Genomic DNA, 17,547 nt, shown 5'->3' on the forward strand with positions numbered 1-17,547 from the left:
ATGGAGACGGTCTATATCACAAAAATTTTAAATAATTAAAAATTAAATAAATAATTAAAAAAAAATTTTAAATTATTTTTCTCATTAATTAAACAATAATTTTGTCTTTCAATGTTTCTCAACTCACATACAAAAATAAAATTATATGCTTTGTATGTATTCGATTTTACATTATGTTTTCGTATATTTACTCTTTTCTTTATTCATTTATTTTTTCTCTATATAAAAAATTCATAATATTCTAAAATAAAAAATTTCATTGCGCTTTTTCGTCATTTATATTTACAAAATACAAACAACAACAAAAATTTACAAATTTTCTTAAACAAATTATTTTTTTTAATTTTATTATACAAAATAAAAAAAAAAATACGATTTAATTTTTTAACTGAAATTAACATTTTTGGAACATTTTCGGACTGTGAATGCTTGTTGCGCTTGTTTCACTATGGGCTTCCGACTACATATATAAAAAAAATACTATTCGTACATAAATCGTGTGTGTATATATAAATATATATGACAACTACCATCGTAATGATTTATTGTGTATTCATAAAAAATCTATTGAATCTATATTTGGCACACTATCAATCAATGTATAATTAAAAAAAAATTGCGTTCCAACATTACATAATTTGTATAAAATTTTTGTAATAAAAAAAAACAAACAATCAAAACTATCTACATAATTAAAAATAAAAAACGCAATTTTCCATGTCTACGCTTCTATAAATCCAATTTGTAAGTAAATTTCTTAGATGAAGAAACATACATATAATAATGTTCAATAAATTAGAGTTTTGTTGATCGTTACGAATTTTTGCAAAAAAAAAAAGTTTTTTGTTCAACGTTTCATTCGACAGTTCTATACACTCATATTCTAAAACCAAAATCAAATAACTATTATATTAACTATAGTCTAGTCACTTGAGTTAGATTTTTTTTTTTTTTTTAATTTATAATTCAAAAGGGGTTTTGTAAAAATAAAAAAAATCTTTAAGTCGATTTAGAGTCAATTATTTTATCAATTATATTTGAAATTTTAGAATCTTTATTGTCTAGAATCCAAATTTGCAACTTCAAAACAAAATCATTTACATAGGTGGGATAGACTTATGGTCTTTGTACCACTTAAAACTTCATTCAACATTTTTCTCCCTACATGTAACAAGGGTATTTTCGAGACAAATTGCAAAAACAGTGCAGTTTTTTAAATTATAAAATAAAATTAAATTATTGGCACGACGATTCTTTGAAGGGGAAAATCCTAGTAGTGACTTAAAATGCACAACAATTATTTTAAGTGAGACGCACTTACAACAATGGTACTCTTGAGCCTATTATATTGTAGTTTCAAAATCTTTTTCCTTGCGCTAATTACACTGGTCAACAAAAATTTAACTTTTTTTTGCCACAAGAACCAAAATATACTTTTCTAGTATTTTGCTGAATCTGAATCAGAAGTCAGAAAAATTTGATTGGCCTCCGTTTTTGAAATATTACCGTTATAAAATGCAAAAAAACGTCATTTTGGCTGTTTTCGAGGTTCTGTTTTTATGTTAAGGTAATTCACTATAAACAAATTTGTAACTGTGATTATAAGAACAGATATTCTTCTCTCAAAAACTGTTTAAATTTTCCCGATATCTCTTTTATTGCTCGAGATATCTTAAGTTTCAGTTAATAAGCCAAAGAGAAACTAAACTTGGTCTAAAGTTTAAGTCACTGGTCACAGAATTTTTGCCACAAGAACCAAAATATACTTTTCTGAAGGTTTTCGGGTTTCTGAACTCGAATCCGCAATCAGAAAAATTCTATTAGCCTCCGTTCTTGAAATATAACCGTTATAAAAAAAAACCTTTTTTTTGCATTTTATATAACGGTAATATTTCCAGAACGAAGGCTAATAGAATTTTTCTGATTTCGAATTCAGCAACCCACAACCCCAGAAAAGTATATTTTGGTTTTTGTGGCAAAAAAAGTTCAATTTGGTTGGCCAGTGTTGTTTTTGATTCAAAGACCGCTACTTAAATTTTAAATATCTCGGGCAGTAAAAGAGATATCGGAAAGATTTAAACATTTTTTGAAAGTTCTTAAAGGCACCGTTACAAATGTATTCATAACGAATTACCCCACATAAATACATAACTTCGAAAACAGCCAAAAATGACGTTTTTGACATTTTCTAACGGTAAAATGGAGGCCAATAACAATTTTCTGACTTCAGATTCGAGTTCAGCACATCAAAAACTACTAGAAAAGTATATTTTGGTTCTTGTGGGAAAAACCTTGTTGACCAGTGTTATTAAAGGTGTAAATTTCTCATGATTTGATTTTTGAAGTTTTTATTTTTCTGTTTATTGTTGGTCCCTAGCATTTTTATTAAACACTTTAAAGATCTTGTATATTCCACTCATTTTTGCTTAGTAATTCATTTGTTAAGTAAGCTCAGTTGCATCGTAAATGTTTATTTCCAGTCAGCGAATGAGTTCCATCGGGCTTTTGAGATTTTGATGATGATCAATTTAACGCAATTAAATCTAAATAAATTCAAGATTATACAAGATGAAGTGCCAACGAACAATTACCTATTTTATGATTTATAATTTATTCTAATTTATTAAGAATTCGAATGATTTAAACTAGGAAATAGATATTTTAAACATAACTTATAACTTATAGACCAGGGTCGATAATTTTTGAAACCAAAAAAAATCATAGTAGAATGAAACACATTGGAAAAGGAGGTGAATATGATGAAAACTAAAGGAAAAATAAATTACGGGCGAGCCGAGTTCGGGAAGTGGGTGGGTTGAGTTTTTAATGGTAAAAAATGGTATATCTCGATTTCCGGCAAAACTACAAATCCTATAGAAAAAAGTTGTACGGCAAAGTTGTAGGTAACAAAAAGATCTAAAACTTTTGTATCAACAATTTTTTCACATAACCTCAAAATTTTTTATTTTTATCTTTTTCAAAAACAAAAATTTTTCTACGAAATTTTTTGAAAACTTACCTTATTATTTCCCAAATACACTGTAGGTAATTTATTTGATTGAAAATATTAATTTGTTTTCCTTATTTTGACTTAATACTAAAAAAAACACCCTTATTTTCAATCGACATAGACATGTTCTCGTAAAATGCAAAAAATGAAAAAAGCTTGAATTCGAAAATTTTTTTTATCATTGCTTACACTTTTGGAATATTTATTCAAATTTACACTTTAATTACTCAAAAAACGTAAGATTCAATGTTACATGAAATCTTATACGTTTTTTGAGTAAATTTGAGGGTAAATTTGAATAAATAGGCCAAAATTGTAATTGTAATTTGTTTTTTTTACACCATCAGAAAATAGACATTTTAACGAACGAAATGCATACCAACTTTTTGAAAAAAAAACTGATATTTTGACACGTGAATTTTCGATTGAAAATTAGGGTGTTTTTTTTGGTATTAAGTCAAAATAATATAAACAAATTAATATTTTCAATCAAATAAATTACAGTCTATTTGGGACATAATAAGGAAAGTTTTCAAAAAATTTCGTAGAAAAATTTTTGTTTTTGAAAGAGATAAAAATAAAAAAAACCCAAAACTTGGTTTTTTGAATTTTTCACATAAATTTTGAGGTTATGTGAAAAAATTGTTGATACAAAAGTTGTAGATCTTTTTATTAACTACAACTTTGCCGTACAACTTTTTTCTATAGGACTTGTAGTTTTTCCTGAAATCGAGATATACCATTTTTTACCATTAAAAACTAAACCCATTCACTTCCCGAACTTTGTTCAAACGTAATTTATTTTTCCTTTCATTTTTATCATATTCACCTCCTTTTCCAATGGGTTTCATCCTACTATGATTTTTTTGTACTTTTTAATGTTTTTGAAGGCATCGGCACTGGTCTATTATTTATATGAGTAAATATTGCTAAATGATAAATCGACTTAAAGATTAAAGTTATCTTCCAAAGTTCTCAAACTCACCCTTTCATTATATTTTTGAATAAAATTTTTTTGTAGAATCGAAGCCCGTCTTTGTATTGCAAAATATTTTTTTTCAATTGCAGTTACTGCAGCTTTTCGTTTCGTGTATAAAACTAGTTTTGACCCATAAAACAATTACTCACAATACAAATTGTATGAACAAACTACTCAAGTGACTGAACTAATTTAATATAACTATCTAGAATTCTTAACTTAACAGTTCTGTTAAATGTTAATGGCTTAGTTTTCTTTGGTTCTTCTCATCCAACTAACATTACATCGTCGTTGTTAAAATTTGATTTTCATGATAAAGAACTTAATAACTTATTTTCTGAACTAGTCTAAGCAAAGGTATATTATATTAAAAAAAATAATTATTTAAGTCTTAAATTTTCCTGAGGTAATTTAAATGAAATTAATAACATTACATGCTTAAAATTGTACTGTAGTCACTATAATAGTCAGTGCACCAAAGTTACTTTGAGTCTAAATGACTCATTCCAAATGAAAAATACTTATAATTTTTTAAAGTAAAACAACATTATTTGGCTTTTGTGTACAACTTGACAACTTTTTAATATATGGATTTATTATTATTGTTTTAAATTTTTTAAGTGCACTTCATTTTTACTCGCAAAAGGAAACAAAGATGGACGAAAAAATTCTGTCCAACAAACAACAGCTTTGACATACGTTAACGAACGTACAGGGGCGTATACAGGTTTTCTTCTTGGGGGGGGGTCATGCCAAAAATTTTTTTACAAAAGTTTTGATAGTAGGCATAAACTTGAAAATGTGCTATTTAAATTAAATATATTAAAATTTGTTCGTTTTGCATTTCGAATCGAACAGTTCCGAAGAGTTATAAGAATAACCAAACAAAAACGTTGCGTGATTCGTTTGCTTTTATTTGTTTAGCCTTAAATCTTCACCAATTAAGACCATCCTGTCCTTAAAATACAGTGTAATGTACAAGTCCTTCGATTGAATAATTTGCCTTTAAAAAACTCTGCATTGTTTTCCGGTAGTCCAGAATTATTTTACAAGTTAAAATAAAATCTTTTTAGTTTAATAACACTGATAACTTTCGAATTAATTGTCTTCCTAACCTCAGGCAAACGAATCGTAAGGTTTTGCAAAAAAAAATTGCATTTGAAAATACAATTTTTTTAAAATTTTGTTTTTAAATTTTACGCGATTTTTTTTTTTTCTTTTAAGAAGATACAGGGTTCAAATACCTCTGTCAAAATAGTAAGGACAAAAAAATATTTTTGGCGTAACAGAAAATATCAAACTAAATTATGCTAATTTAGATATTTTTTCGAAATTTCAAACGGCAACAACTAATTAAAGAAATGCTTTTATAATATTTTATAATATTCGGCTCGCATTTAATCAGCTTTCACGTATTTATCAGCAGTTTAAAATATAAAACATATTCAGTTATATTTATTAGATTTTCTTAAATTGATTTCGAAGGATATTTTAAGTGCCCTAAGCTTGCTTAAATATTTAATTTGCCTTTAGAAGAGGTTGCCTATATTCTTATCTATTCTCGGTTCAGTCAAAATTAAAAAAAAATATTTGGATTTTAAATATATACAAAGCTCTACTACAACACAGCTTAATTTGTAGCCTATCAATGCCTTATATTATCGAACGAATCAAAATAATCCTAATCCAGCATAGCGTTCGCTAAAAATATGACCACATCCCCAGATATGTTCTAAAACTTCGACATTTTGAAAATCATCGTACTCAAAAGCATTTAGTAGCACACAACAATTTCTTGTTTAAGTTTTGAGTTCTTGGGTTTGGTCATGACCCCGTGACCCCCCCCCCCCCCCCTTCCCTGTATACGCCGTTGCGAACGTATGCCGTAACTCAGCCTCAGATCTAAAGAACTCTTAAGTAGATCCAGGTAGAGCTGTGTCAATCGTGATTGATTCGGCCTTTTTGACCCGTTCACCGAAAATTCTGAGTGATTGCAATCACTATAAACCAAATCAATCAATCCTTATATCAATCTCGTTCATAAAATAAGAAAGTACGAAGTAGAAAAGTACGTTTCGTTCATCCAAATCGTTTACAATCAAAAACCACGAAGTGGAAAAGAACGTTTCGTTCATCCAAATCGTTCACAATCAAAAAACACGAAGTGGAAAAGAACGTTTCGTTCATCCAAATCGTTTTCAATCAAAAACCACGAAGTGGAAAAGAACGTTTTGTTCATCCAAATCGTTCACAATCAAAAATCATTAAAAAATCTCTTAGAACTCGGATTTCGTTCATTCCATTCATTCTCAATCATCATTTCGATTCCATGCATACAACTGATACAAGTTTATATAAGCAGGTTCAGAGTTTGAATTGAATCGGATTCGATTTTGAATTTCTATCGAATATCTGACCTTGACTTCTTTTTGTTTTTGATGTATCTATTTCGACGTTTTGAACTTGGCGGAGACATAATGCCTTACTAATAATCAAATTTACCGTTAAAATTTTCCAAAAATATATTTTCAAAAAAAAAAGCGGAGATAATTAAATTTTTAAAAAACTCTCATAGAAAATATAAACGAAAAATTGTTTTATATGGTTGCATTGAAATTTTAATATTTCAGGTTATACGCGATTTCTTGTTTTTTCTCTCATTTGTCAGAACGAAATGAGTGAAAAAGAAATTGTTTCGATTAAATGAACGAAAGAACGATTGATAGAAAAGACCGAATCTTTGGTGAAATCAATCTTTGAACGATTCGATCTTTTGAAATGAACGATTTGCCCAGCTCTAGATCCAGGTTATACATACGCAAAGTTTTAGCAATAATCTCGAAACATATGGCATATTTACGGCATCCAGAGAATTTTCTAGCCATTATGCTCAGAAATGAAGTGCAGGACGTTGTGTTAAAGTCATACTTGTTAGATGGACGCAATGAGATTTTTTTAAAGTCCTACTAGAATGTCCCTGTTCTGCGTTTAAAATTTAAGGTGACGGTAATTTCTGCGCTTTTAAGGCTACACGGCTTAAAAATAGGTCGAAGGAGGTCCAAGCTTTTTTTGCAATAATTGGCATGGGCCCTCATCAAGCAATGCCTTGAATTCAGTTCTTCGATTACACTGGTCAACAAGGTTTTTGCCACAACAACCAAAATATACTTTTCTAGTAGTTTTTTGATGTGCTGAACTCGAATCTGAAGTCAGAAAATTGTTTTTGTTTTTGAAATATTACCGTTAGAAAATTTCAAAAAAACGTCATTTGCCATGACAGGCTGTTTTAAAGTTTATGTTTTTATGTGGGGTAATTCATTATGAATTAATTTGTAACGGTGCCTTTTCCATTCTTTCAAAAAATGTTTAAATCTTTCCGATATCTCTTTTACTGCCCGAGATATTTAAAATTTAAGTAGCGGTCTTTGAATCAGAAACAACACTGGCCAACCAAATAAAACTTTTTTTTACCACAAAAACAAAATATACTTTTCTGAAGGGTTTTGGGTTGCTGAACTCGAATTCACAATCAGAAAAATTCTATTAGACTTCGTTCTTGAAATATTGCCGTTATAAAATGCAAAACAAAATTTTTTTTTTATAACTGTTATATTTTAAGAACGGAGGCTAATAGAATTTTTCTGATTGTGAATTCGAGTTCAGCAACCCAAAACCCTTCAGAAAAGTATATTTTGGTTTCTTATATTTCTTATAATTACCGTTACAAATTTGTTTATAACACAGCCACACAAAAAAAAAAATAAAAGTTCTGACCTGGGTTTGCGACTAGGTTTTTAATATAGTTTTTAGGTCGCTAAAACCGAATCCGAACTCAGTTTAGCCCCATCACGTCAGGTTTTCGAGATAACCTCAAAAAATGTCACGAAAAAAAAAATATTTTTTTTCTTTGATCTGGATCATATAGTTTTTGGTTCCAGATTCGAAGTCAATTTCATCACGTCAGGTTTCTGAGATATCCTCAAAAAATGTCAAAACCAAAAAAACAAAAGTTCTTATCTGGAGTTCCGACTAGGCTTTTCATATAGTTTTTGGGTCCCTGAAACCGAATCCGAAGTTTATTTTGCCGTATCACGTCATGTTTTTGAAATATCCTCAAAAAATGTCAAAACTCAAAAAAAAAGTTCCTATCTGATATTTTTTGAGGATATCTCAAAAACCTGGCGTGATGGGGCAGTTCGGATTCGGTTTTAGCGACCCAAAAACTATATTAAAAACCTAGTCGCAATCCCAGGTCAGAACTTTTATTTTTTTTTGTGTGGCTATGTAATCAATTACCCCACATAAAAACAGAACCTCGAAAAAAAGCCAAAATGACGTTTTTTTTGCGTTTTATAACGGTAATATTTCAAAAACGGAATCCAATCAAATTTTTCTGACTTCAGATTCGGATTCAGCACCCCAAAAACTACCTACTAGAAAAGTATATTTTGGTTCTTGTGGCAAAAAAAAAGTTAAATTTTGTTGAATAGTGTTATTTTTGAATAAAAGGACCTTTGCCATCCATTCTTCTATGTCACTTTTATGACTAGATTACTTTTTAAAATGGAATACTTCATCTTTTACTTTGGCTAAACTTAACTTCAATTCATTGGGTCACATTTTCCTTTAGCTCCCTCTTCCTCTGTATATGCGAAACAGAACTTTAGCAACGAGCAAAATTTTCAGTTTAACTCAAAACATATTATACAAATTAGATAAAAGAATAACCTCATAAAAAGAAGTCCAGAATGCATCCTTCTGAGTCTCAAAACTTTCCTTTTTCATGAAACAACTTTACCTGATTTCAAGGAACTCAAGTTGTTCACCATTAGAATTTTTTGTTTTTTTTTAAATTTTGACATTCATAGCAAACTTCTAGAACCATAACCACAAAACATCAACTTTCATTTGCGGCAAATGAAATGAATTTTCGAAACTTTTTGAATTTTATTTTTTTTTTTTGTATTTTCAAAACTTCATACAAAAATAAAATATTTTGCACAACTTAAATCCTCAAAAAAACAAAAATAAAAAAAGTATAAATACAAAATTCTAAAGGAATACCTCACAAGCACCAAATAGCAAAAGTTCAAATATTATCAAGGAGAACTCAATCTTCAAGGATATAATTGTTTTGTTAATCTCCACTACCACCACAACAACAACCCACCTGTAGTAGTGTTTTATGCTTTAAGTACTTGTATCTCGTATTCCTCCTCGTACCATTCCAATTGCAATCCACCTGTTTAGGATTTAGAAGACAGGAGAATCACCCCCAAATCACTCACTCATCGTGTTTAAGCATTGAATGTCCGCATGCAATCAAAGAACTCATTTCCTTCTATTAACCCACACACACACAAACAAAATCATCTAGGTATTAAGTGCTTGTCATTATGTGTTGATGTGTGGCCTAGTCTAGTAGTAGTTATTAGTCCTTGTTTAGCAAAAGGCTTTTAATTGATGTGGATGTGATATGAATTGTTTGAAATTGAAAATCATAAAAAAATATAGTAGAGTTAAATTGTAGATATTTGAATGAAGCACGCACCTTTGTGATGCACACAAAAACACACACGCAAATTGCATACATTTGAATCTCATTTTGAAAATGGGCATAAATCATGATGGGATTAAAAGCTCCTTTAGTGCGGAAAATCTCATTTCACCTTTGGCTTCAAGCATTAGTGCAACTCACAGCTTCTTTTTTTATAGAAAAAAAAAAATATAGCAATTATACACAATGTTTTCTTTTCACAAAAACAAAAAAAAATAAAAATTTTTATTCCCAGAAGTTTAATATTAATTCAAATTTTCTTATTTTTTTTTTTTACTTTATTTTGAATACTTTCTTCAAAAAAAAAATTAAAAATTCAAATGACATGACGACGCAAAAACACAAAAAAAATTTAAACAAAACTCATCAGACGATGAACTGGCAGGACTTATACAAGCAGCAGAAGCCAAACGCCCAGAGGAGCTGACAGAAGAGGATAAATTGGCTCTGTTAGGGCGGCCAAAACCAGGAGACTGTGTTCGTGCTGAATTGCGGATCAAAGAAAGTAAGGAGTTCAAGGTAAGCTATGCATTAAGACATGGATACTTTAAATTCAATTTTAATTAAAGAGCTCTCTGTTCTCTGAGATTAAGGTAATAATAAATAGAAAAAGGACGAACCGGAAAAGGGTGAGCAATAATGGAAAAGGAGTGTTTTTATTTTTTTTTTTTTTTTGTGTTTATTTTTTTGTAATGTTTTTCAACACAAGAAGCACAAGTCAAGTTTATTTTCTATAGTATTTTCACTTAGCAGAAACGTATTTATTTGTTGGGGTAGTTTTGTGCAATAAATGGTGTATATGCAATTTATTATAGAAAATGGTTACAAAAAGGCGTTAAAGAATATAATTACCATTTGAAGAGAAGTTCAGTTAACTCTTTCGGAAAGACAAAAATTAAAAACAAATGTTTTTTCGATCAATCTTACCTTCTTTTAAAGTAGATACTTAGGTTAATTAATCTTGCACAAATAAAAAATAACATCATATGCACTTGGCTAATGATATTACGATCACAACAAAAACATAAAGGTAAAATAAGATTCAAGTTCTACTGTGCTGAGATATAAAAGTGTACCAAGTTCTTAGGTTTGGTTTTAAATTTGTGTCAATTAAATTTTGATTGTTTTCTGTGGGTTCATGTTCATTATAGAATTATCAGTTCATCGAAATGTTCTTTCGAAAAGTTAACATGCTGATCAGTCTGAGTTTCAAAACGGTATCAAACAACGTATTTTTGGAAATGTGCAACTCCATTTCAAGTTGAAGTCTTTTCAACCGCTCCGCTCCGCCCGCTCTAATGAATAATTGCTCGCTAGAAACCCTGACTGGTGAATTTTAAATTTGTCTCGATAAACAGTCAACCATTTAAGAGGATTTTCATTTGCAAGTACATGTACAAAGAAATGTTTGCCTACAATCGATATTTTCAGAGCTTCGCTTAATCAAAACCAGATCATTTTTATTGATTCTCATACAATATGTTGTACTTGTACACCTGTAAAATATGCTTGTACAACTGTACAATATGCTTGTAAACCTGTACAATATCTTGTACACCTGTACAGTATAGGGTAGAAGGGGGAGCATTTGCCAGTGGGGTACCTTTGCCAGTCCAGGTTTTTTTCCAAACCAAGAGAATATTAAATACCGAAAAATCATTTTCTGTTGCACATTTATGATTGAAAACTTTGCACAAAGTTTGACAGCTTTTGGCTGGACACGAAATAAATTAAACGCTTGTGTTACTTTTTTAATGTTGAGAACCAAAATATGAAGGTACATAACCGTCGTAAATTGTAGGTATTTGTCATGTTAAATTACTTTTTGATACAAATATCTTTTCAAAATTATGTGTACTATGCTGTGTAGAAGCGATTTTTTTACTGTTTAACTTATAAAAAAGTTATAAGTAAATTTTTGAAAGATTAGCTTGTGGGGTGCATTTGCCATTCGTTTTTGGGTAGGTTTTGCTCTGGCAAATGCACCCCATGGGGTACATTTGCCAGAAGCAAGCTTCCTCAAAAGAGGATGGCAGAATCTTTTAAAATCAGTCCCTTCTTCGTATTTTCCGCTAAAAAGAAGTTTTGTTTATGATTATTGGTTTTATTTGTATTAACTTTGATATTTAGGTAACTGGCAATCCCTCCCCATCCCCGTGGCAAAGCCTCCCACCTGGGGAGGCTTTGCCACATCACTTTTCATTTTTTTGAATAAATTATTAAAAATAGAAATAATTAATATATCAAGATGAAAAAAATATTTAAGTGAAGATAATAAAGTCAATAATAATATCAGATATAAAAAAATTAAAAGAAACGTAAAAACTTTGCGTTAAGTCAATTTTCCTAAATCCTGGCAAATCCTCCCCCTTCTACCCTACTTGTACACCAGTACAATATGTTCTACAATATTCGTGTACACCTGTTCAATATACTTGTACAATTGTACTGTTGTACACCTGTACAATATGTTGTACACCTGTATAATATGTTGTACACCTGTACAATATGTTGTACACATGTACACTATACAATATGTTGTACACCTGTACAATATGTTGTACACCTGAACAATATGTTGTACACCTGTACAATATGTTGTACACCTGTACACTATACTTGTACACCTGTACACCTATACAATATGTTGTATATGTACACCTGTACTATATGTTGTACATCTGTACTATATGTTGTACACCTGTACACTATACTTGTACACCTATACAATATGTTGTGCATGTACACCTGTACAATATGTTGTACACCTGTATAATATGTTGTACACTTGTATAATATGTTGTACACCTGTACAACATATTGTACACTATACTTGTACACCTGTACACCTATACAATATGTTGAACATGTACACCTGTACAATATGTTGTACACCTGTATAATATCTTGTACACCTGCACAATATGTTGTACACCTGTACAATATACAATATGTTGTACACCTGTACAATATGTTGTACACCTGTACAATATGTTGTACACCTGTACAATATGTTGTACACCTGTACACTATACTTGTACTCCTGTACACTAAACTTGTACAATATACTCGTACACCTGTACACCTATACAATATGTTGTACATGTACACCTGTACAATATGTTGTACACCTATACAATATGTTGTACACCTGAACAGTATGTTGTACACCTGTACACTATACTTGTACACCTATACAATATGTTGTACATGTACACCTGTACACCTATACAATATGTTGTACATGTACACCTATACAATATGTTGTACATGTACACCTGTACTATAAGTTGTACATCTGTACTTTATGTTGTGCACCTGTACAGTATACTTGTACACCTTTGCAATACTACTTGTACATGTACAACCTATACACCTGTAGTTGTACAGGTTTGCACATGTACATTATAGGCTTGATTCTTGACTTGAATAAAAAAAATATATATATCGCACCCTCAGTGCAAAAGAGCGAGAACTCATATACAATATGTTGTACATGTACACCTGTACTATATGTTGTACACCTGTACACTATACTTGTACACCTATACAATATGTTGTACATGTACACCTGTACGATATGTTGTACACCTGAACAATATGTTGTACACCTGTACAATATGTTGTACACCTGTACACTATACTTGTACTGCTGTACACTAAACTTGTACAATATGTTGTACATGTACACCTGTACAATATGTTGTACACCTGTACAATATGTTGTACACCTGTACACTATACTTGTACTCCTGTACACTAAACTTGTACAATATACTCGTACACCTGTACACCTATACAATATGTTGTACATGTACACCTGTACAATATGTTGTACACCTATACAATATGTTGTACACCTGAACAGTATGTTGTACACCTGTACAAAATGTACACTATACTTGTACACCTGTACACCTATACAATATGTTGTACACCTGAACAATATGTTGTACACCTGTACAATATGTTGTACACATGTACACTATACTTAACCACTTGTACACCTATACAATATGTTGTACATGTACACCTGTACTATATGTTGTACATCTGTACTATATGTTGTACACCTGTACACTATACTTGTTCACCTATACAATATGTTGTACATGTACACCTGAACAATATGTTGTACACCTGTACAATATGTTGTACACCTGTACACTATACTTGTACACCTGTACACCTATACAATATGTTGTACATGTACACCTGTACAATATGTTGTACACCTGTACTATATGTTGTACACCTGCACTACATATTGTACACCTGTACAATATGTTGTACACCTGTACTATAAGTTGTACATGTACACCTGAACTATATGTTGTACACCTCTACAATATATTGTACATGTGCACCTGTACAGTATACTTGTACACCTTTGCAATACTACTTGTACATGTACAACCTATACAATATGTTGTACACCTGTAGTTGTACATTTTTGCACATGTACATTATAGGATTGATTCTTGACTTGAATAAAAAAAAAATATATATATATCGCACAATCAGTGCAAAAGAGCGAAAACTCAAAAAAGTTCATTTCGAGAAAACGCTTCCGCAAAATACATACTGACTCTAAACTTTCCCCTATAACTTTCCATGGGATAGCAATTTCCATAATGTCAAAGCTCTATTACAAGAACCATTATGTTTATTTTGTAGTTTTAATAAATTTATTTCTTAAAATTGTTTAAATTAGAAAAGAGTTTGACTTTTAATATAGTAGGAATTGGATAAAAACAGTCATAATTGTTCGAATTTTTCGTTTACGTTAACAACAAGCCCTTCAAAAGAAAGATAATTTAAAAAGCAACATTTCCTCATCATTATCTCAAAAATGTCATTTTTTGACTTATCGCTCTTTTGCACTGATAGTCCGGTCAAATTAGACTAAAATAAGGGGGTGAGGTTACATTAATTCCCAGCAAGTTGAAAATTGGTAGGATTGTTGGAAACACCATCATAAATTAAATTTAAAAAGTCCTCATCGATCCGAGGTGTGGAAAAAAACTTACGGGGGGTCAAAGGTCACAAAAACTGGTTTTTCACGATTTTCAGCAAAACGGTAAGTCTCATCAAAAAATTTTCAATACAAGAATTGTAGACCAGATTATTATATATAAAAAGTGTCATAACACTTTTTTTCCTAAGACCCACCGTTTCTTAGGTATAACGATTCAAAAAGTTGAAGTTGAGTTGTAATCGTCATAATCAGGCCTATTTTGAAAAAAAACTCCTAACTGAAAAGTTCCTGAAATTTCATTATTTTTTAAGCTTGAATTTCGTTTTTCAATGGTTAAGAATATAGGAAAGCAAAAAAAAAAATGGAAATTTTTACCATTTTTCCGATTGGGGCCCTTCTCCCGAAACCATTTCCCTGGGAATTTTTGTTTAGAATATGTCTGAATAAATACAGGGTGTGCAATAGAGAATGGACAACCCTAAAACGGCTGATATCTACACTTATGGATGTTCTAAAAACAGATAGAAAAAAGTTCTATCGCAACCAGTTCATAAAATATTGGCTTTTTTTCGTTCAGTGTATTTTAAATTTTAACATCTTGTGTTTTCGTTCACTACAACCACGAATGAATGAATTTTATTTATTTCTTTTTTTTATAATTTTCTACAATAATTGTATGAGTACATAAACTCTTTAAAAACTTCCTAGCTATGGCACATTTTCCTTAAAAAAATTTTGAAATCTGTTTTTTGATGCAAAATGTAAAAAAAGTATTTTATGAAAAATTTTAAACACCTGTGGTATAAAATAAATCTATAGAAACCTAGGTGGCCAACTTTCTTAAAAATACTCCCCTTAGACGAGAATATTTTTAAGTAAGTCGGCCACTTAGGTTTCTATAGATTTATTTTATACCACAGGTGTTTAAAATTTTTCATAAAATACTTTTTTTACATTTTGCATCAAAAAACAGATTTCAAAATTTTTTTAAGGAAAATGTGCCATAGCTAGGAAGTTTTTAAAGAGTTTATGTACTCATACAATTATTGTAGAAAATTATAAAAAAAAGAAATAAATAAAATTCATTCATTCGTGGTTGTAGTGAACGAAAACACAAGATGTTAAAATTTAAAATACACTGAACGAAAAAAAGCCAATATTTTATGAACTGGTTGCGATAGAACTTTTTTCTATCTGTTTTTAGAACATCCATAAGTGTAGATATCAGCCGTTTTAGGGTTGTCCATTCTCTATTGCACACCCTGTATTTATTCAGACATATTCTAAACAAAAATTCCCAGGGAAATGGTTTCGGGAGAAGGGCCCCAATCGGAAAAATGGTAAAAATTTCCATTTTTTTTTTGCTTTCCTATATTCTTAACCATTGAAAAACGAAATTCAAGCTTAAAAAATAATGAAATTTCAGGAACTTTTCAGTTAGGAGTTTTTTTTTCAAAATAGGCCTGATTATGACGATTACAACTCAACTTCAACTTTTTGAATCGTTATACCTAAGAAACGGTGGGTCTTAGGAAAAAAAGTGTTATGACACTTTTTATATATAATAATCTGGTCTACAATTCTTGTATTGAAAATTTTTTGATGAGACTTACCGTTTTGCTGAAAATCGTGAAAAACCAGTTTTTGTGACCTTTGACCCCCCGTAAGTTTTTTTCCACACCTCGGATCGATGAGGACTTTTTAAATTTAATTTATGATGGTGTTTCCAACAATCCTACCAATTTTCAGCTTGCTGGGAATTAATGTAACCTTGGATGTCTAAATTGACCGGACTATGATGTATTCATGTGGATTGAGGATTTTCTGAACATAGTAACACCATTGAAGGTATTTCAACAAATATCATGAAAACTATTGTTATTTACTACCTAAAACTTTTTTATATTTGACTTTCATCCAACATTTTTTTACTGTATGTCCACGATAAAAACATTAATTTTTCCAAGTTCATTAACAAAAGACCATTTATGATAAAGGAGATACTTATTTTCCACTTTTGCTCTCCTTAAAATATACTAAGCAAACACTAGAATTAATTACCACTTTGCAAGCAAAAGCCCACAACCATCATCATCATTACCATCCACTCTTGGTGTGTTCTTTTCTTATATATTTTATTATTTGCATTACAAATTCCACCATCTATTTTTAATGTCTAAAGCCTCCACTCGTTTAACAACTTCTTCTCATGTGCACATGAAATGTGCCTCTGTGTAGTAGCATATTCTTAAAGTTACACTCTCTCTCATCACATCAGCACATACACTCTGCTCTCGTAGAAGTATTTAAAGTTTTAAATTTCAATTCCTGATGGGTGTTATGAACAAAAACCACTTGTTAAATTACATGCTTAAGCTCTCAAGTGTTCTTATTATTATATGACAAAAGGGTGCAAAATGGGCTTAAAGCCTTCCTTTGCTGTATACCACTAACAAGTTAAACTTCTAACTCCTACAATAACACAAACAATAGTTACCTACCTATGTGCAATATTAAAAAAGGTATATCTTTTCTGGATGGTGTGAAGAGTTCTGAGGGAGATGTTCTCGGGGAACACTATTTAAAAGGTAACTTCTTTGGTAAAATGGGATCACTTTGTAGGAAATGGATATTTATTTTTTTTTTTTTTTTTGTATTTTAATCAGCAAACGTTAAACCATAGCTAAGGATTGTCCTCACAAACGTTCTGTTGCCTTTTTTTTAAGTGTAAAATTGTTACTTGAAAGTTATCCCACATCCACTCAAACGAGAAAAAAAAGGATATAGGGTAACTTCGGGCATTATGGCGCACCGGGCATTATGGCGCACCTCTCAACTACCATACTTCCAATACTCGCATTTAAATAAAACCAATGCAGAAACTTTGACCTTCGTCGAACACTAGCCTTGTGACGATCGCAGGTCAGTGCTTTTATTTTTGTGCCAAACAAAAAAGAAAACAAAAAAAATATACCGGTTCTGGGTTCCAATATAATATCGCTTTGTTTTTGTTTGTGTGTATC

At 30.5% G+C, this 17,547-nt stretch overlaps 1 protein-coding gene across 12 annotated transcripts in view; it reads left to right on the forward strand.

Moving 5' to 3' along the window:
* LOC129916017 (sodium/calcium exchanger 3) overlaps positions 1 to 17,547 on the forward strand; it is a 191,564-nt gene that overhangs the window by 163,654 nt on the left and 10,363 nt on the right. For 10 of the 12 annotated variants that reach the window (XM_055995768.1, XM_055995779.1, XM_055995773.1 and 7 more), the window contains one exon: positions 9,917 to 10,065. In XM_055995768.1, the coding sequence (XP_055851743.1) occupies positions 9,917 to 10,065 (149 nt within the window). The remainder of the gene's footprint in view (positions 1 to 9,916; positions 10,066 to 17,547) is intronic. The other 2 variants (XM_055995778.1, XM_055995780.1) reach the window with 1 other exon arrangement.

This window comes from Episyrphus balteatus, chromosome 3, assembly GCF_945859705.1.
Source record: "Episyrphus balteatus chromosome 3, idEpiBalt1.1, whole genome shotgun sequence".
NCBI lineage: Eukaryota > Metazoa > Arthropoda > Insecta > Diptera > Syrphidae > Episyrphus > Episyrphus balteatus.